Here is a 22,537-nt window from a genome sequence, read left to right on the forward strand (position 1 = left end):
CGACTTAGCCCATAATTGTTGTGGGATGGTCGATGTTGAAAACAAAATTGATAATCAAGGTACGTGTTGACTACTTGACGGTTGACCACGAGGTTTATTGGTGCAGGTGTCTTAAAAATGAAAGTTTTGGAGACGTGACGGTGTGTGGCGTTAGTCTAGGTCAGCAGTCGTTGAAAAAGAAGTGTTCGACCATCGACGATGGAGCTCAGGTGACGATGAATATTGTGTATAGTGGTTGGTCAGTTTCGTCGTTTTCAATATTTTAATTCATTAATTATTTGCGGGGAACAGTAAGCCCTGTCGATGTGTACCGCTGGGAGACACATAAGGTGCGAACGGTGCCGAGTGACCGTAGGCTTCTGTGTCCCAACATTGAACACTGCATAATGGTCGGGGGGGACATTTGTTACATAATACTGCGATCATTACTGCATTAGCGCGTGCTACCTGTTTTAATAATAGGGAATTGTACCCTATAAGTAAGCTTAACTATAGATGATTCTGACTTAAGGTATGCTCGGGGACTGTGTGTTAATGATAATGAAAGCCAAAAATTCTGCAATATTACACATGGTAGGAAATAAATTTTAAAATGATGGACATAAAAAGACATTTATTTATTAATAATTATAAATAAAATAAAAAATTATCGGTATTTTAATTGTTTAGTTATAATTCTTAATCTATGAAATACATGTTAAAAACACGGATAGTGATGAAATATTATTTTAATAATTGTCAAAATGTACAACATACAATATAAATGTAAACTGAAAAAAAATTACAAAAACGAATATTTAGCATTGACTGACAAAATTAGTAAATTACGCCATATGTCCGTACCATAGTAATGCAATGCAAAAAGTCCAAGTATAGTACATACCAAGGTACTCAAACAAATACTTAACAAAAAAAATGTCATTAATACAATATACTCCGGTGCCTGGCCGCCCCCTAAATATATCAATTAATGGCCACCCGTGACAAATCCCCCCCTCCCTTAAATACGGTACAGGATGTATAAAAAATGGTGATATAAACATTCAGGGAACATTTCACGTGTTTAATAAAATTTATTTTAGAATTCCACCCAGAACAAAATCAATTTCTTCGAAAACCGGTTTAGCCTAAACATTCAAGGTTTCAATTTTTCCTTATTTAGACATATTTTGTTGAATACTATTAGTAGAAATCTTAATATTAAAATTATAATACATAGATTTTAACAGAAATATAACATTAAACATATCTCGAAAAAATGTGTAAATTATTAAATTAGATAGTAGTATAATAGCTGCTAGTGGAGAAAAAAAGCAATATAACTGTGAATTAGCAGAGAAACATAATGTACAAAAATTAATCTTTTAAAAATAGAGTGATGATTATACTTACATTATTTTACATTATCTTGGATTACATTATTTTTAATACATAAAAAATTAGTAGTTTATGGTCTTATCAAAACTGACAAAGAAATGTGCATTTTTAAAGCCTTTTAATGGTATGTTCTTTCCATGGATTTTTAAACTTCCTGCTTGAGTAAACCTTTTGTCACAGATATCACATGCTTATGGTTTAACTTCAGTATGTTTATTTTTATGCTTTTTTTAATCTCCTTTTCAAGCATAACTTTTTTTACAGATATCACATTTGTATGGTTTATCACCAGTATGTGTCCTTTTATGGATTTTTTAATCTCCTTTTCGAGGAAACCTTTTATCACAGTTATCACATTTATATGGTTTAACTCCACTATGTGTTCTCTTGTGCTTTTTTAAATTTCCTTTTAGAAAAAACCTGTTCTGACAGATATCACATTCAAATGGCTTAACTCCAGTATGTGACCTTGAATGCAATGTTAAATTTCCTACATGAGAAAACTCTTTATCACAGGTACCACATTTACATGGTTTATCACCAGTATGTGTCCTTTTATGCGCTTTTAAATTTCCAGCTTGAGAAAACAATTTATCGCAGCAATCACATGCATATGGTTTATCTCCACCATGTGTCCTTTTGTGCCTTTTTAAATCTTCTGGTTGATAAAACCTTTTATCGCAGGAATCACATTCATATGGTTTATATCCAGTATGTGTCCTTTTATGTATTTTTAAATATCCTTTTCCAGTAAACCTTTTCTGACAGATATCACATTCAAATGGCTTAACTCCAGTATGTGTATTTTTATGAATTTTTAAATTTTCAGTTCGAGAATACACTTTATTGCAGGAATCACATTCATATGGTTTATCTCCACTATGTGTCCTTTTGTGCCTTTTTAAATCTCCTGGTTGAAAAACCTTTTATCGCAGGAATCACATTCATATGGTTTATATCCAGTACACCTTCATCATGTACATCAGTTTTATAGAGCTTTCCCGTACAACGCAATAAGTGTTTAATCAAAAATGATTTAGTAAAGTACGACTTTGTCACAACCTTGTCACAAAAAAACAAGTTTTTTCTTCGGCTGGTATGAATAGTTTGACGTCTTGTTAAGAGTGCTTTTGAGTTAATTGATTTCGATGTCGTGTCAAAATTCAATTGAAAAATTAGGTCCGAAGAGTTTAATTCAGTTTTTACTGTTCCTTCCAATACATAGCCTTCGTTCAAATCCTTTTCAATTTTTGTTTTGGTATAATTTTTGATTATATCTCCTTCAAATTCGCTTTTAGCTCTAAAATGAAAATAATTTCGAAAATGATTAATGCAGATAGTAAAAGGAAAGTTTGATAATTATACACATTATCTATTATTTAAACTTATTTATATTAAATTTAATCATGCGTTAGACAATTTATTAAATTAGTTCTTTATAACTTTGGCTCCAAATTTTGTTAAAAATGTGTAAGTAATTTATAAGTTTATGTAAGCACAGTTTGGTAATTTGTAAGTACAGCTATTTTCAATAATCCTCGAAAGTTTAAATCATTGCTATAACTTCCGCGAAATTTGGCCATTTAAGTATTTCAAAGTTTTTGATTATGCCAAAAAGTCGTTGACAATTTGTAAGTATTTGTAACCATGAATTTAAAATTTGTAAGTCATCCCCCTATTAATCATCTTTAAATAGCAGTTGGTTGAAAATTAATAAAAAAAAATCCTAGGTTAATTAAAAAAAACATCTTAATAGGATAAAAATATAAAAAGAATAACAAAATGTTAGTTAAATTAAAAAAACCTTAGAAGATAAAATTGTAATTTAATCAAAAATCGAATTAAAATAAAAGGAGCCAAGTTAAATTAAAAAAATATATATTTATATAATCAATATAAAAAAATAATAATATAAGATTTTTGTATTCTATAAATATTTTTTTTATTTAACTAGGCTTTCTTTTACAATTTTCCACCAAATTCTTTTTAAGGTTTATTAAGTGGGGATGAATTAAATTCGTGCTTGAAAATATTTACAAATTGCGCAGTCAAATTGGAACAGTCAAAGTTCAAAATGCTCGATACATCTCGGCCAACTTCTTTTTAAGGATAATTAGGTTGGGGATGACTTACAAATTTCAAATTCGTGCTTACGAATACTTAAAAATTGTCTATGACATTTTGGCAGAGTCAAAAACTTTGAAATGCCAAAACGGCCAAGTTTCCAGAAAGTTAGCCGTGATTTAAACTTTTAAGGATTATTCATAACATCTGTTTAAGTGTTATTGTATTACGTGAAACTTGGTTTCGAAATGATTTCGAATTTAAACTTAATGATTATAACTAGGGCTCGGATGTTGTTGCACTAAAAATGTTATAAAATTGATTGCATTATTGCTGTGAAAAAAACCCAAAATTGCACTTAAAAATTGCAATAAAAAAATATTTTGTACCAAAAAATTTAAAAAAATATATTAACAAATTATTTTATGAAATGGATTAAGTCATTTTATTAAGTAATATTATAAAGTTTTATTAGGTAGGTTTTAAACGAGTAGATAATAAAAAAGATTCAAATTCAAATTCTCGTCAGTTGTCATTAAAAATCTGGTAAATTGTCCGGTCTTCTTATTTTTTCAGAAGCCTACAAATAATTTTATCAAAATTTAAAACTTTTTATTTAAACTATTTTTTATTTTTATTTTTAAAAAACTTTACCTTACCTTAAAAATTATTGCACTGTACTAGGTATAAACGACTTCTTCAGGTTCTCAAACTGTGATGACCGCGATATCTACTATATTAAATGGTTTTTCCAGTTACCGCCGACGACGACGGTCAAATAAGCCGTCACGAGTCACAACCAACAAAGCCCGACATAACCATAGATTAAACCTTTATAATCTAACAAAAAAAAGTGAAAACACAAAAAAATACATAAAATTGTATTGAAAATGACGACAATCAACAAAATTGCAATAAAATTGAAAAAAGGTCAAAAATTGCAAAAAGTTGCACTTAAAATTTTTATATATTAATTGGTACTCGTTTGAAACAAATTTATAACCTACTTAGCAACGAATCCGAACAATAGAAACAAAGTTGCAAATGCAACAACATCCGAGCCCTAATTATAACTAATGGTCATACTCATTAGGAACATAAATTAAATATGATTGTGTAACTGTATTGCTTAGAGAATCCTCAGACATAATAATAATCGGAAAAACAAGTACTAAAAATTGGAATTCAAGAGAACATGAGAACTTACTATTAAAATATATAAAGATTTATTCATTCAATTTTGTATTTGTAGATCACCCAATGATAACATAGATATTTTCAACTATTATTTAGGATTATTCTTATCTCAATTCAGTGGGGAAAATGTATGTATTATCTATGGAGATATTAATATTGGTATTATGAAAAACACAAAAATAAGTAGTGATATGTAGGGATAGTCATGCAACTTACTTTACTTACTTTTACATTTTTTCTTTTTTTCTTTAGTCTTTAATTTTACATTAAATAATACTTCTTAAGTACTCCTCACCTCTATCACAAGCATTGCATAAATAAGGTGAGGAAAAACATGTTAAAAATTAACTTTAATTGTTTTATTTGCAAATAAATAAATAAATAAATATTTTTTTAAAAAGTAACTTCTAACCTGATAACAAAATTATTTTCAATGACCTGCAGTTACTAAACAGTTAATATGTTTTATAGTCATATTAAGTTAATTTTTAAAAATTGTTCAATACTATACATTACAGTTTGACTAACAAAGAGACATTGTTGCCATGATCTCTTAAACAATCTCCCAAGCACAAATTAACCTAAGTAGGTAATTAATAACTTCTGTTAGTAATAATAGAAGGATTCTATCACTAGAAGGCTTCTATTTCTATTACCTACAATTTCTGTAAAATTAACTGTTAAGTATAGTTGTTTATCAGATAGGTTAGTATCATTAAATGTCATATTATATTATGAAGTAAATACAATTCTTACCCAAATTGTGATAATTGATTATCATCATTATTGTCTATATCTTCAATTAATTCTTGTTTAATAACTCTATTGAATTCTTGATCATCAGATCTAATTTGAATGGTAAATAAATTATAAACTTTTGTAATGTTTAACTGCCTTATAGTGTATTTGCTTACTTGGAATTTACTCCAGAATCATTAATAGACTTTCTAAACGGTTCCATAATTATGTCCTCCTTAGGGTATCTTAATTACTGTGGACATAAACCATTAAAATTATGTATATTTTAAATCAAATTGGCATATGGTAAGGGAAGGGACACAACATTACAGGCTAAATATTTAGTAAAAAGTATTTTTTGGTCAACAAACATTTTGGCACCAACCATTAAAAAACTGAAATTATTAAGTTCCTGTTGTACACTTTATTTCAAGTACACAAAAAAAACAAATGTATTACATAAATTGTTTTTTGAAAAATAATAGAACGTCATATTGTCATTAATAGTTGGCGCTGCCACACCATTGTCACTGCCATTTTCAACTCAAATCAAAAGTAAATTCAAAATTTAAAATTGTAATTATTATTATATACTTGTTATAGCAAATCATATATCAATAGAAACACATAAAAATATATAACTCAATTATAATATAATAGAGAAATATGAATAACTAGGTAAGTTCTTCTGATAGTTATATTACCAGTGTCGGTCTGGCACACCAAAGGCCCATAGATTAGTTTTTTTAAGGGGCCCTTATAATAAAATACAAAATTTACTTGGCATTTTGGTGAAAAAGTGCTCACCAAAGTTTTTTCCTTAATTATTCAAATTCTGATTTTTTAAATTTTTTAGTATACCTAAAGACCATATACTCAAATTCCCTATATTTTTTGTACTACTATTAAAGAGAGTCCTGTGGCTATACAAACTTTTATTTTGCAAATGAGAATTTCCTTTTTTACTGCAAATTATTTAGCAGATGATATTTTAATAAATGTAGATGTATCTAAATCAAAATTCTAATAAGTAGTTGCTGAATTATTAAAATGTGTATACTGAGGATAATAATTCTAAAATATGGTTTTACAATAAAAAACTATAAATATCTACCTAATATTAGATGTACTACATATCTATTCACTACTATCAGTGGTATACCTACTTAATAATTTTTACAAATTTTTATTTTAATAGATCAATGGTCATTAGTACATACAATTAACTACTAACATTTTCAAATCATCTAAGCCACCAAATCTATACTAAGCTCATTTCCATATACGTATTATCTTTAGTTCACAAAGTTATACCTAAAATTTAAAAACTACCAGTTCGAATTTTGATTTAGGCTACATACGCACTATGCGGTTGCCCGCAATGCGGCCAGCTGTCCGGTTGACCGCAAGTGATAAACTATGAGCAAATACTGTACATCCGAAAAATTGTATTCGCACTACGTTGCGGTTACCCGCAAATCGTTCCGGTCGCTTGAATCGTTGCGGCCGCTTCGACGGCTGACCGCACGTTCTGCGTACGCACTGTGTGGTTAGTCTGCGGTAAACCGTCATCGGCGTACCTCGCGTCCTCGCTTTTGAATTGGAGTTTGAAATGGAGTTTGATACTGAAAAATTTATCATAGAAATCCAGAACCAGCAATCTCTTTGGAACACGAAGGGCTCAGATTATTCTGACAGAAATAAAAAACAAAGAGATTGGGAAGAAGTGGTTAATATTTACGGCGCTGAATTATCAGCGGATGAAAAGAAAAAACTCGGTTAGTATTTAATTAATTTATTGTAGAATATAGTACATTAGATAATTGTGTTGTATTTAGTTTATTAATATTATTTAGAGTTATTTTGATACAAATTTAAATGTAATTGTCTTGCCAGTCTAATCTTCCCTCGGTCATAAAGTATTCTGCGAATAATTCACGGTATCTCAATGCAGTTCTGTTATTTCTTCGAACACTATCTGATGCAATGGTTTCGGTTAATGGGCTGTTTAAAGTGTCTTCAAAAGAATAACTATCTCTATCTCTCACAAAATTATGCAAAAGACAAGCAGATTTGATTATATCATTAACTAAATCAATATTTACATTGATATGAAATATGCGCCATTTATTAGCAAATATGCCAAATGTGCATTCTACATAACGCCTAGCTCTGCAATGCCTATAATTATAGATTTTTTTTGTAACATTTAAATCGTTTCTTGCATATGGACGCATCATAGTTGTACTTAAAGCGAACGCTTCATCGCCAACAAAAACGAACGGCAAACAAGTGGTACTATCTGACGAAATCGGTGATGGATCGGGAATGTTCAGTCGTTACTACTGAATTTTTTTATAAAAATTAGAATTTTGAAAAATTGCCGAGTCTCCAAATCTCCCATACGCTCCAACGTCTATTAGTACAAATTTATGGTCACTGTCACAAATTGCCATTAAAACTAGAGAGAAAATCCTTTGTAATTATAGCACATTGATCCACTATTGGCAGGTGCTATAATTCTAATATATTTGCCGTCGCATGCACCTAAAATAATATACTATCACTGTAAAATCATGTAAAATTCCCAATAGTTTTCAAAAGCACCGTGAAAAATAAATGAAAAATTAAGGTATTAATTTTTACGCAAAACTGATTTAACTCAAAATCGATTTTGGTTTTTTGTGTAACTCTAAAATAAATGACAGTAGATACATGCAATTTCGACTGAATATTAATATGAGCATTTTATACACACCATAACATTTTCAAAATATTTTTATTTATTTTGAGCTGTTTACGGTCATTTTAAGTTTCCAATTTTTTTAGTTTTTTTTTCTATAAATATCAATTAAATTTTATTTGTTGGGTAAAAAATCTTGAAGGCTCCTAATTTATTGTTACAATAGCAGTTGGCACTGTAATACTTAACTATGCAGTGACGAAAATTTGCTCTCTTAAAAAAATTATTTGCAATTTGATACCACATTTCTTTTTTTGGTTCAGGTAGACATATTTCTTTTAAACAATACCATATTGCAGCACATACTTCTCGGACAATTTCTGCGACAGTACTAATTCCAATCCGAAACACATAATGTAGTTCTGCAAATGAGCAACCTGTTGCCAAATATCTGAAACAATTATTTTTATCAGGCGTGAATCTTCAGAAAAAATGGCGGAATATACGAGATTGTTTTGTAAAGGCCCACAAAGCAAAGGAGAATAAAAGTGGTTCTGAAGCAAAAAAAAAATGCCCCTACGTTTTCTACGACAACCTTTTATTTTTAAAAGATACGGTGTCGGTTAATTTAACAAGTTCAAATATTACTTCCAATATAGAAACACATAATGAAGATGAAATTGTAGAAGGTCAACGTACAGCTGCTCATCCTTCAGATTCCTCGTGGGTACCAAAACGAAACAAAAAAAATAAAAATGATGACATTGGTAGAGACTAGAGAGTTGATAAGAATTTTAAACAAAAATTTAGAAACTAAAAATGTTGGAGAGGACGAAGATCGTCTTTTTTTCATGTCTTTGGTAAAAGACTTTAAAAAAATACCAGAACACTTGCGCATGCAAACGAAATTGGACGTTTTAAAGGTCATTCAAGACGCTCAGAGGCAAAATTATCCAAATACATGGGACTGGAATACTCAAAATAATGCACATCGTGGACCTTATTCGGCACAAATGAGACACCATCCTTACAACCATACGCCTATTCACATATCTATACCTGCAACCACCCCACATCACGAAACTGCCATAAATAATACACTATCACCTCTCTCAAATGCAGACTCAACGAACACATACCAATCTCATGAAAGTGAAACTTCTTATATTGACCTTTTTAATTCAATTCCATAAGACAATGATATGTTAATTATAATGATAATACTTAAGTAAAATATGTTAAAATAATAATAATGATTAGTGTGTAGCTACTTTTTTGTAATCATGAAAATTGAAAAATTATAACATAAAATTTAAAAATAATTTGGTTTTTTTTATTTACCGTAGTACAATGGTTAACTTTTCTTCAGGCTTAATACTTTTTCGGAATCGTGTGTTTTCCTTCGTTATTGATGGTCTTAAAATCCTCAATAATTCTTCAAATGATTTTAAACTCATCCTCATGTAACCAAAAAACTTGTCTTCATATTTTTTGAGGTTTTCAAAAAATATGTCAAAATGCCTGGTTTCATCTTTGGTTTGTAGGAAAGGATGTATCCAGTATTTTTTTTTCTTTTTCTTTTTTATGTAGCGATCGTATATGTAATAAACAGCAATCACTTCTTCAACGTCCATAGTTGAAATGGAGTTGTTAAAAGTTGTTTTTAGCATTACAGCTACCCGCTGAACCAACCGTAAACTGCGGTCAACCGGACGGCTGGCCGCATTGCGGGCAACCGCATAGTGCGTATGTAGCCTTTAGATTTCATAACTTTTGACTTTTGAGTTTTGGCAAATCTATCAAAATGTATTGCAAAATTGTCAAATGTTTAAAAAATTAACTGCACATTATTTAGTTGACAATGTATATAGTACATAGAGTAGTATATAGAGTTCAATAATTTTACCTAGGTAATAGGTATATAATATTAGGTAAACATATATGTATAATATAGATTCAACTAGATATTAATTAATTTTTTGCTTTTCGCGTACTCACGATTAGTAATTACCTACTAATTTTCAGAGTTGGTCAGTATCATGATACATAATTTTGAAGTATCAACATAATATTTGTATTATTACTGAGAAGAAATTTGCATTCCACGTCAACATTATTTGATAGGCGCGTACTTACAATTGTATTAAATATCTCGTATATATTATGCTTCTAAAATATCTACAAATAATAAATATAATTGTTTAAAAAAAGTTTGTAGATATTAAATCTAGACTTCATTAATCTAAATCATGCATAGCCGTATTATAGGTACATGTAAAAATGTAATACGATTCCGATTACGCCGAAACCGGTAGCATTTTTAAAACATTCGTAGGTTTTACTTGATAAAACTATATTGTTTGAGTACATGATTTAATTGTAACTATTTGCTACTTACTAGCTGGCCACAAGCAAACTATACTGGCCACAATATAATACTTCTGTCTACTACTATAGTTTATTGATTTCGGTAACAAATAGTTTATTGAAACCCGTCATTAAGTGTTTGGCTCTCATCCTGTTCGCCCGTCCGTTTACACGTCATATATATACAGAGATGGACGCCACATCGAGAACTGTCGTATGCCAACAGTATTATGCCAATAACGAGGGTCGGTCCATAGTAGATGTTCTGGATTTGGCAGTTGACCCCATGAACATAGCCGCGGTCAAGACATCGTTACTGCACAGCGGACACGCCGCAAAGAAGAGTAGCCGGTCGTCACCAGAATTGAGAATAATTAACTCACCCGTGTACCAGCAGGACGTAGTTATAATTGCACCATCATCGGAGCCTGCTGCAACTTTTTGTGTGATATCAAAGACGGACGCACCCGGGTATATCTCATTGATTGACGCGCTGGACCTGGCAGTCGATCGTAGGATCACTCCCACGCCTGTCCTGCAGCTACCGATACGGCGGCGTGAACATTTCCGGTCGTCTATTGAGCTGCAAATCCAGTCGCCCGTGTACGGCGGCGTGAAGTCTGACCCGCCGGTACCCGCGGAATTCCCGGAAAACCCTGCAGCGCGGTCTGTTGGTCGGCGGAGGTCTGCGTGGAAGAGAACGAAAAGATTCGTTTGGAAATCCTTGGTGAACGTGGCACGCAGGGTTTGCATCTGTCAAACCCTCGTGGACATAGAATAATGTTCACCAAGTTTTCCCCTTCCATCACCGTTGTACGCCACAGTGGTACCTGCAGCAGTTTCCGCCGTCAGCCGCCCGTCAACCTGCAGTTTTTGGCGTACCGCATGATGGTGCCAGGCCGGTCGAAACGCACCACCTGTTGTTTCCGCCGGACAATTTATTATTCGTTCGACACCGTTAAATTACTATAAAAATAGCTTCAACCTAACCTAATTATTGTGCGCGTTCGCCAGTAGTCCGTCCGACGTTTTTCGCCCCCGCTTTTAGGTCCGTTCGTGCACGCTGTTTTTCGCATACGTACTTTGTATTACATTGTACACTGCCGTTCTCCGCCGCGTGTTTAGTTTGTCGGGCTCCGTCAGTTCTTCGAATAAATATTAAATTGTATTAGTTCTCGGTGCCTGATTTTTTTTATATGTTAGTTTTGTACAGCTTTCGGCTCCTTTTCGCTTCGTTTTTTCTTGCAGCTGAGTCAGCGTCTTTATGTTCCTGTTTCAGCACTCTCAAACCACGTTGTACCTATGTGATTTAGTGAATATCGTTTAGTAATTATCGTTCATTGCAATATTGCATTATAGTTTTCCCTCATTAAATTTGTCTTTTCTCCAGTTAATAGGGCGGTCAAAATTACCGTCGTCCATCACCGTCATATCACGATCCATTGGAAATTATGTTTTATTGTATATTGTTATATGGGACTGCTGTCTAAAAATTATGTATTGTTATATGAGACTGCTGTCTAAAAACCATGTATTATATGAGACTGCGCATTATGATTCTTCACATTATGTATTATTAAATGAGACTGTTGTCTAAAAATTATGTATTGTTATATGAGACTGCTGTCTAAAAACCATGTATTATATGAGACTGCGCATTATGATTCTACACATTATGTATTATTAAATATTGTATTATTAAATGTATTTAATCTAAAAATTATGTATCATTGTATGAAACTGTTGTAAATATATATTTAGCCATGAATTTATTATTGTTTATTTGTTCATGGTAATACGCACAAAGTTTTGTATTTCGTTTTGTGTAGCTAGCGCCCTAGCGGGTACATCATATTATTATACCACGGTATAAGTACTGGCATTGACTTTTTATTGATTTGTTTTTTTTTTTTTATTAAAGAAGATTTTTATTATATTATGTTATTAACAAAAAATGATACAAAGTATTAAGGGAAATAATAAAAATTACCTACACCTTTAAGCTAAGCTTGTGGTGGATGAAGCGAGTCACGTGATCGAATTAAACTACACAATTAAATAAATGATAATACGAATAATAAGAACAAAAGAAAAAATATACAAATGTTTCTTATACTAGATTGTGTAATACCGAATCATAAACATAATCACTGACTTATTTCACTAAATAAAACATTTCTTGATGTTGGTATTATCAATAAAAATATTTCTTTTCACATCTATTAGCAAAGATTTAAAATTATCAGGGCCCAGATAGTTAACGAACTTTTGTACAAAACTCGTTTTTGTATATTCCACTTTAATATTAAATTATCTTACTTCCCCGATGGGCTTATTATTTTGTTCAATAAAGAAACAACACATTATGTGTGCGCTCACATCGATATGCAATAATTGAAGTAAATAAAACAGTAAGTTCATTATTCGTATATTATTATATGACTGAACTGGACGCCCACGTGAGAACTCCAAAATTCCAGCAGTCTTATAATGCCATTGAAAGTCGATCTACAGTGAACTCTGGATTTCACCGTCGTTAAATAAACGTTGAATTCAAAGCGTACCTACTGTATGTAGTGGTAGGTAGCAACCTACTGTAATTTTATTATCATTTATTTTTGTATATTTAATAACACCTTCGCCGATCCGACAGTGAGATGCCTGCTGGATATACACACGCACACCGTGCATTCACATCGATCAAAAAATATTTCAGGTAATGACTAATGTTTGGTGTGAATTTTTAAGTTAATTGTAGTACAAGATTATAACTTCATCTGAATATAATGGGTACCTATTTAATAATAATAATAATAAAATCAAAAATTAGTATTATATCAAGTAGTCAAGGTTAGGTAGGTAGGTCGTACAAAAAATGAATTAAAATGATAAAATATTTCACTTCGCCACGCCACTGACTGTACCCAACGTAATATGCGTATAATCCTATAATATTGAATGTATTATATAGGCACAGCAGCATATAATTAAATTGTTTTAACATATATATTATATAATATTAAGACATAAGTTTTCTGTAACTTGCGGTTTTATTTAAAAATGTTGTAGTATATTTTTTTACACAATTTAAACTGAAGTATATATCTGAATTAAATACCTAGCCTTATAAGCACTTGAAAGTTCAGATAAGACTATTTTCTATTGGCATCATGATGGACTATTAATTTAACTATTTGTGCAGTTCAGCGAAAATGTAAATTATTTTTTTTTTATTGATCTTGAGCCCGGCAGCTGAGGCCATTAGCTATTTTTAAGTTTTTACTGTAGGATATTAAGTCGATAGGGGGAGGAACACGTATGTGTTTAGTTTGGCAGAATTTTTGATTGGGCACCAGTAGGTATCTGCCATGCCCGGGTGTGGGATGGCGACAATTGTTCTCCGGACACCGTGACTTGTCCGAAGAAAAACGCCGCCCATGGCCTTGGAATCGAACTCGGGTCGACTGCGTCGCAGCCGACCCCTTAGTCCGCTCAGCCACTCCGTCCCCCGTAAATTATTATGATAGTTTAAAAGCATAAATTATGTGTTCAATATTAATTGTTGTTGAATCAATAAAAATTTTAGAGTACGGAAGACGACAAAAACATTGGTTACTTATACCTAACCGATGAAAAAAATTCTTGAAACATCGGTAAGTCTTACATAGTAAGATTAATATTATTTAAATATAAGCCACGTGTATAACTGCCTCGTACGTGTCTATTCTTGCACCCTAATTTGCATTGGTTCATAACCGATCAAATTAATTCAAATAAACAGATGAATATAAAAAAGGTGTAATATATTACAGAGGACAAACAAACAAATATTCATTTCATAGTATGTACATATTATAGGTATATTATATTATAATATTGATACATTATATTTTTGCATGTATATACACGCACGATACACATTATGTTCGTGTCGCCGTGACATTTACGGTTTTTATGTTTACAAATTATATAATATTATATCGTCTGTACGATATTTGTATAAAAAATGCGATCTAAATATTATAAAAATGAAAAGAATCAGTGGCGTTAGCAGTTGTTGTTGCGGTCGTCTCTCGTCCGTCTCGTCTCTCGCGTGGAGACTGCTGTGCGGTGGTCATCTTAGTTCGGAACGTCCTTTACAGGTAAGCCGGAGCGGCGTACGGGTAGTAACCGTAAGGAGAGGCCCCGTATGGCGACGCGGCGTAAGGAGAGGCCACGTAAGGAGCCGCGGCGACGTAAGGTGCGGCCGCGTAAGGTGAAGCGACGTATGGTGCCGCGGCGTAAGGAGAGGCCACGTAAGGAGCGGCGGCCACTTACGGAGCGGCCGGTACGACCGGGGTGGCTACGCTGTGGGCCACGCTGTGTGACGTGAACGAGCTAGCGTATGGCGTAGCAACGGCCACTGGAGCGATGGCGGCGGCGGGCACGAGTTCAGTTGGTTTGGCAGAAGCGGTCATCATGGCAGACGCGAAAACTGCAACGGCGGCTAATGTCTGCGCCAAACACAAAGTACAAAAATCATAAGTGTTCATTTATTTTGTGTTCTAAGAGAACGTGTAAATATGTATAATAACGTGGTTTGTAAATTCAATAATATTATTATTTATTATGACATTGTCGTCCGATTCACCGTGGTCTGTTTAAGGGATTCGGTATAGGCAACTTTTACGCGAGTCGCGTAAGAAAAACTAGGAAATCGAAGAATGTAGAACCACCGAACAACAGAACAATATCATTATTTATTAAGGCAGAAATGTTTGTCATTTAAACACATGATATGATGTGTGTGCCTATTATACCGTGTAACGATCGAGTGGATTGCTACTATTTTGTAACGGTCACAATTCAAAAAAATATTTATACTCGAGTTTGTCACACCTCACAAGGAACAAAAGATAAGCTCTGCACACCCGCACAAATGCATCATATTTCTAACGTCATCAAATTGTATTATTATTTTCTCAAAAATGGCATAATTTAAAATGTTGTTCCTATAAATTGATTATTTAGTTTCCAGATACAATTATTGATGTAATATGTGTTTGAAAAGCACCACTCATCGTAAATGAATTTTTTCCTTTGATAATATAAGAAGCGAATTAAATTCACAAAATGTGTAAAAACTGTAATGAATCAACAGGCTTCCTAACCGATGTTTATTATTAATTGCTTAGTAAAAATGAATTGTGATGTGTAAGTTATATAACCAACCACCATTGGATTTAGTATTAAATTCTAAATGTCATACACGCAAACATGTCTTAAAAAATAATTACTTCACAAAACAAGTTTGATAATCAGATCAATAGTGTTTTAGTATCTGAATATTATAGCAGTGGCGTATGCAGGATTTTTCAATGGGGGAACTTGAAAATTAGTTACAATTTGATTTTTATTTTGTCCAGTTTAATAATTTCAGACGTTTATTTGAGGTATTTGAAAATGTTTGTAACTTCTCAACTTTTCTGGTAGAAGAAATGCACTGATCATAAACTTTGATGTCCGATGTATGTTTTTGGAAGCAAATTAGATATAGTTGGTTAAGAGGTCAAAATTGAAAATGCTCAGTGCTTTTTAAAATAATTGGGGAAAAAAATGAAAATTTATTAAAATTGTTTGGTAACCGCTTGGTTATAATATCGTCCTCATTTGGATTGTATTTGATAATTAATTTTTTTTTTTTTTCTATAAATGTCAATAAAAATTATTTATCCGGTCAAAAAGCTTAAAAATGTAATTCGTAAGTTTTTATTATAGCTAAAAAAATATCAATACATAGGCATCATGGTTATTTTTTATAAGCAAATTTAAATTCAAATTTCGTCAAAACCACAGTTAATTTGTAGTTCAAAACTTATAAAATATTAAATTTGTATAAGCTAAGACTAGAAAATTTAATACAAGGTCTTTCATACAAGTAGTTCATACTTTTACTGAAAAATTACAGATAATTTTAGGAAAATTGGTATGCAAATACAATGTTTTTTTCAAAAATGAATTCATTGTGGTAAGACGTATATGCAATTTACGTCTTGTTTACTATAGTTGACAGTTGAAACTTGATAAATATTTTTTTTTTAAAGTAATAATAATACGGGCAATGGGGGGGGGGGGGGCTTCAGCCCGTTAGCTCCCCCCCTGTGGACGCCACTGTGTTATATGATTATAAATAAATAATTGCAGCTGTTAAATACTTGTACTTACGATTTTCATGATGGCGTTCATTTTTGGTTTTTATATTTGGTTTGGTAGGTTGATGAGTTGAAGGAAGTCGATATTAACCCATAGATATTAATATATTATATTAAAGACAAATGGCCTCATCCATAATATATCTATGCCACCACCACCTAAATTTTACATTTATAATACAAAACCGTATGTTGTATGTAAGAATATGTCATATTTTATAGTCGAATAGTAGGTACTATAGGTAAGTTAAGTGATCGGCAATCAGCCAATAGTCTCATGAAATACCCTACCGCGCAATCATTGCATATTTATACCATATTATTATGTATAGGTATACAGAATACATTGAAATTAAAGTAAAGATAACATAATATATTTTATGAATATCAATTCGTTTTACATTTACATCAAAATTTAAAATTTAAAACTTATACCACTATTGTAAATATAGAAGTTAGTATGTTATAGGTACACCGTACACGTGGCATGTAATACCAGGTAAAACATCAATATTAATTGACCGATATCTACTACATAAAACTGGATTATTAAGTACATTTTATTTTCAAAGCACCACGCTATATATTTTTTTTGCACTGGGGCCCTCAGAGTTCAAGATCCGGCACTGTTTGCGTAATGTCTATCACTCGGTCGGAACCTCTTAAGGGGGCTGCAGCTCACGTATTTTTCATACGTTTTAGACCAATAAGCGGTGGTAAATTACACATACTTCGGAATGTCCGATTTAAATTTCTTATACATGTTTGAATTCATTGATAAAATATCTAGGTTTCTTAGGAAGTCGATTTTCAATTTTCAATTTAAAATTACCTTAAAATAACCATTTTTTTTTAGAAATCCCATGAAATAATTGCATTACATTTGTATTTATTTTGGGCACATCTGATTTTAAATAAAAAAAGTGATTCCTAAGAAACATAGTCTAGAAGTTTATAAATTCAACCATTTTTTCGAAATTACAATCGGACTTCGGGAAGTATGATTAATTTACTACCGCTTTTAGTAGTTTTTATAGTCATGCAAACAAGAATATATTTCATTTTTCGCGATGTATTGACATGTGCGTGCGCGTGTGAGAGTAGTTTCCGGCGCGGTTGCCCGACTCGACGTGACAGCGATTCTCGGAAACAATTAGCAGATAAGGATTAGTGGATAGGTATACAAGAATAGTTAATAGGCAACAATAATAATCAATAATAATAATAATATTTTTCCAAAATTAAATACAACCAACATATAATATAATAGGTACTACCTCTGAATCATTTTATTTGAACACTACACTCTGATCAGTAAAGTTGCCTGTGAGTTTCCGGTGGTTTGTGCTTTTTTTTCATTAATTTACAAAATGGGTAAAGACTGGCGTTTTGGGCGAAAAGCTAGGTGTAAGTTAAGTGCACCTAGGTTAAAAAAACATCGATTGAACAATTTACAATCAAGATTGAAAAAAAGTGACATAGATCAAAGCTGCGATGATCAGGTAATTATATAAACAGATATAAAAATTACAATAGTATAAATATTCTAAAAAATTGAAGATTATTCACTACTTATTCATTATTCTTTTATTTTAATTGTAACAGGAAAAAACACATTAACTAGTGTCCGAAAATATTTTGATAGATAATGTGAATAATATAGAACTTACTACTGAAACTAGGCAAGTAAAACTGTTTTTGAATATAAGTCACTGTAAAATTGGTAAATGATAGTTCTAGGAAAAAATAATTTATTAGGAAGGTATATTGTATATTATATTACCTAATTATTAATTATGCACAACCATTATCATAATTAATAAATTGTATTTTAAAATTACTTGTATATTAAATTATTATATTAAAATGAGTTAGTAAAAGGTTAACAAAAAAATATTTTACTATTTATTATTATTATAACTTACTATAGGTACCTATGTAAGTTAATTATCACATGTACCTATAGTAAGTAAATTTGAGTATACAGAGGCACAGAGCAATTAAAACATATTATTTGAAAAAATTACTATTTAATAATAAAATATTTTTGTTTTATAATTTTTTACGAATTAATTTTAATTAAATATTTTTATTTCTATTTAGTTATTAATATGTATTATATAATTTTTTCTCGGACTTTTTTTCCTTTCATAAAAATATATAAGTTGTATTAAAATTTTTATAATTTTGAATAAAAGCTACAACATGAACAATTCTTTAAAAATTACCAAAAATGCAAAAAAAAAATATAAATTACATAATAAAAATTCATATACAAATGTGCGTATTATCAAGAATAAGTATCATAGTTACTGTAGATACTTGAAAATTTCACTGAATGTTTATATTAGCATTTTCTATACTCCATACAACTTTGAAAATAATTTGACTCTTTTTGAGCTGTTTATTGACATTTTAAAGTTTCAAAATTTCAATTATTTAGTTTTTTTTTCTATAAATATCGATAAAATTTTATTTGTTGGGTCAAAAAGGTTGGAAAATTAATACAATACTCTCGATATATTGTGACAATAATAGTTGAAAAATATAAGCATTTAAAATTCGACTTTTGACAGAATTTATCAAAATCTCGAAAATTATTCATTGTAGTTAAAAAATTATAAAAATTCAGGTTTTTTGACATCTTATTATTACATAAGGTTACAATGCATTTAATTCCATACCGTACTGTAGCAGTCTTCATTGCAATAAAATAATATAGGTAGTAATAATTAATGTTTAAATAAACAGTGAAGTAAAAAAGCGAAAGACACAGACAAACCTCAAACAACATAATATTATTATTATTTACATTATTATTTTGTTATGAATACTCGTGTATGAATGATAACAAAGACTGCTAACTGGGAAGACACAATTAGCAATTAGCAGAATTCGCGCGACCAACGCGATAACGGATTACGCACACTAATGTTCATTTACTACTCACACATAGATACAGTATTAATTTATGTGTCACATGAATTGTGTAAAAATACACAAAATGACATTGAAAGTATAAATAAATTTCAAGATTTGATGGGCTTCAAAAGTGAATCTCCTCAGTAAGTACATACTTAAATTTCTAATGATTTAATTGATGAACATTCAACAAATATTTTATGGTAACGTTAAACAATAATAATTTTTTTGAATCAAACATAGTTTAAATTTTTATCATCTGTAACAAATATTGGTATATTTTGTCATATTTTAACAGTAGTATACATTTTAATATTTTTATTACAAAAATCAATTTGTTGGATTGTGTTAATTTTTAAGTAGTTAAATTATGCTTAAAAATTGTTTTGTTTTTGTATTCCTAGTTTACTTCAAGACTCTAGAGCAGTGGTGGGCAAACTTTTTTAACGGGGGGCCACATTGTTTAAGAAATTCGTATAGGAGGGCTAGAATTATAGAAAAAATACATTATGTGTTAAAGCTTTAAACTATACGGGCCATATATTATCCGTGTCGATGGACCCTCGGCGGGCCGGATTAAATTCTTTCGTGGGCCGGAGTTGGCCCGCGGGCCGTACTTTGCCCACCACTGCTCTAGAGATTCACAAAATGATATTGAAAGTATAAACGAGTTACAATATTGGATGGACTCTAAAAGTGAATCTCCTCAGAAAGTACATACTCACATTTCTTATGGTTTAATTGATGAACATTCAACAAACGTTTCAAGGTAATATTATACTACAAATTACAATTATAATTTATTTTAATCAAACATAGTTCCAACTTAAGCTAAAATAATTCTACCAGTGCCTAGCTATAATTTTTGCTATAAAATCATGTATTTTGTGTTTTTTGTTATGTTTTTTATGAGCAGTATACTTCAATATGATATTGAGAATATGAGATACACAAAATAAAAACATTCCATGATATAAGTGTAACATCATTACTTTTATTTTTTAAGCATCATAATATGCACAATAGGCATATTATGCGCTGACTATATTATATTAAGCCACTCTGGTTTAGGCGCCACTTATATATTTTATGATTGTAAGGCTCTGGCCAATATCGCTATGTAAGAGTAAGGCAGTTCCCTGTGATTCTATCACTGGTGGGTAATATCTTTTTGTGTCTGCCAATATTATTAAAACGGTTATATGTATTAAGTATTTCATTATGAGCAGTAAAATTATGTTAGAATAACCTAACCTATTCGAGATGCACAGCTTTAGTGGCTAAACAAATAAAAACACAAATATAGCCTTTTGTCGCTAGTGCATTTCGTCGTAAACTTGTTTTTACTAGGATTGGTCCCGCATAGTCTACGCCACAAACTTCAAACGGTCTTCTCGGTTCTACTCTGTCCTTTGGCAAGTCACCACAAATGGGTTGACAAATTACGGGTTTTGTACGAAAGCACTGAACACACTTGTGGACGGTTTTTCTGGCGATATTTCTTCCGTCCAATGGCCAATATTGTTCACGTACTCCGGCTAACAGCGCTTGAGATCCGGCTCGAAGGACCAAACTGTTCGGGCCGTACGGCACTCGTAACCTTTACCAAATTGAACAAACGGTAATTTGAACTTTTGTTAATTAGTATTTAAATTTAGTAAATAAAAAAGACACGCTAAATTATCATGTTAATTTTGAATAATTTATTAAACATATATCTTAAATAAACCTTTTTTATTTTATAATTTATAATTTTGTTCTGACTATTGTCGCATTTATAGGACTCGGCGATGGGCAACGCTTCGGTCGCACCTATTGGCAGACTAAAAATCCAATAACGTACCGTGTCGTAATCAGCACAGCGGGTCGCTCGCGCTTATCTATATTTTAAGTAGAGACCGATCGCGGTCAATCGCCAAACCAGAACATTTAATTCGTGAAAAATTAGTTACGAAGATCAATTATATATTTACACGTGTACATTAAATAAACGAGCTTAAGGTATTGTTCTATATCTAACATTAACCAATGATCTATATTTTTTTTCCAATAAGCTATAACATAATAACTGAGTTGCATACAGTGCCAGTGAATATTATAACAATAATTAAAACAGAAACAACGTTGTGGTACATTCGTTAATGCATGTCTTGTGTTGAATGATAATAATTACTACGGATAGTAATTAATTGTTTAATTATTTATTTGTTCGTTTATTCTTAGGTACCGACAAATAACATATTATATGAACATTTTTGTATATTTAATTTTACCAATTTATCGATTGTGCCGAACTAATACCCCCAATGAGATACGTTGGTATTTAGTTTTTATGAGTTTGAGATGAATAATTCAATCCCAGAATAACTGCGTCAACATAATATGTACCCATACGACAAATAAAATTATGACAGTTAGTAAGCGGAGAGCCACGGCCCACCATAACATCTTCTATGTCTATTAGTTTATTGATATACCTATTATAGCTTGTACACAAATGGAAACTGTAATACCTACATACATTAGGTATAACCTATAGATTATAAGGTAAGTAGGAGTTTAAACTGTTAATACTGGTGGTCGTTTAGGCGAAGGTACTAATTTTCACCAACAAATTTATGGTATGTTAAACACAACTGTTAATGATTTATATGCCGGGAATCCGGCAATATAAAACTGATGTTGTTTTTTTCACCATTTAAACCTAAGCTGAGAGTCTATTAAACTCAGTCTAGTAAAAGATATTTTTAGTATTCAAATACAGATAGGTACACTAGTGAATAATAATACATTTTTAGTAGGATAATAATTTGACTTTCACACAAGTGAATAATAATAATTTTTTTAGTATGATAATAATTTGACATTCACACAAGTAAATTTGGTAAAAGAATAAACGTGATCCAACGCAAGATATAATAATAATTTGTATTTCGTTAGAAATACTAATAATAATTAATGATGGACATAAAAAAACATTTATTTATAAATAATTATA

At 31.2% G+C, this 22,537-nt stretch overlaps 2 protein-coding genes and 1 pseudogene across 2 annotated transcripts; 1 reads left to right on the top strand and 2 right to left on the bottom strand.

The window, feature by feature from the left end:
• Positions 1 to 1,691: 1,691 nt before the first annotated feature.
• Positions 1,692 to 5,599, bottom strand: LOC132945628 (zinc finger protein 271-like). Its single transcript, XM_061015399.1, has 4 exons — positions 5,553 to 5,599; positions 5,395 to 5,484; positions 2,344 to 2,677; positions 1,692 to 2,300 (listed from the first exon to the last, which is right to left on the bottom strand). The coding sequence occupies exons 1-4, from the start codon at positions 5,597 to 5,599 to the stop codon at positions 1,692 to 1,694; spliced, it is 1,080 nt and encodes a 359-aa protein (XP_060871382.1).
• Positions 5,600 to 6,988: 1,389 nt separating this feature from the next.
• LOC132945777 (uncharacterized) lies at positions 6,989 to 9,301 on the top strand (annotated as a pseudogene).
• A 4,927-nt stretch (positions 9,302 to 14,228) lies between these two features.
• On the bottom strand, positions 14,229 to 16,705 carry LOC132945779 (calphotin-like). The gene is given in 2 exon segments (XM_061015536.1): positions 14,229 to 14,919; positions 16,631 to 16,705. Coding segments are annotated over 2 exon segments (378 nt in total). The 5' UTR covers positions 16,652 to 16,705; the 3' UTR covers positions 14,229 to 14,562.
• Positions 16,706 to 22,537: the final 5,832 nt, after the last annotated feature.

Source organism: Metopolophium dirhodum, chromosome 5 (genome assembly GCF_019925205.1).
Source record: "Metopolophium dirhodum isolate CAU chromosome 5, ASM1992520v1, whole genome shotgun sequence".
In the NCBI taxonomy this organism is placed as follows: Eukaryota; Metazoa; Arthropoda; class Insecta; order Hemiptera; family Aphididae; genus Metopolophium; species Metopolophium dirhodum.

What these genes read in the sequence shown, in the direction of transcription:
- LOC132945628 (XM_061015399.1), bottom strand. Translation starts at nt 5,599, where the DNA reads ATGGAACCGTTTAGAAAGTCTATTAATGATTCTGGAGTAAATTCCAA. An exon ending in AATCAATTATCACAATTTGG is followed by an intron (nt 2,678 to 5,394) that starts GTAAGAATTGTA and finishes TTTTCATTTTAG; the next exon opens with AGCTAAAAGCGAATTTGAAG. An exon ending in CTGATGTACATGATGAAGGT is followed by an intron (nt 2,301 to 2,343) that starts GTACTGGATATA and finishes CTGCGATAAAAG; the next exon opens with GTTTTTCAACCAGGAGATTT.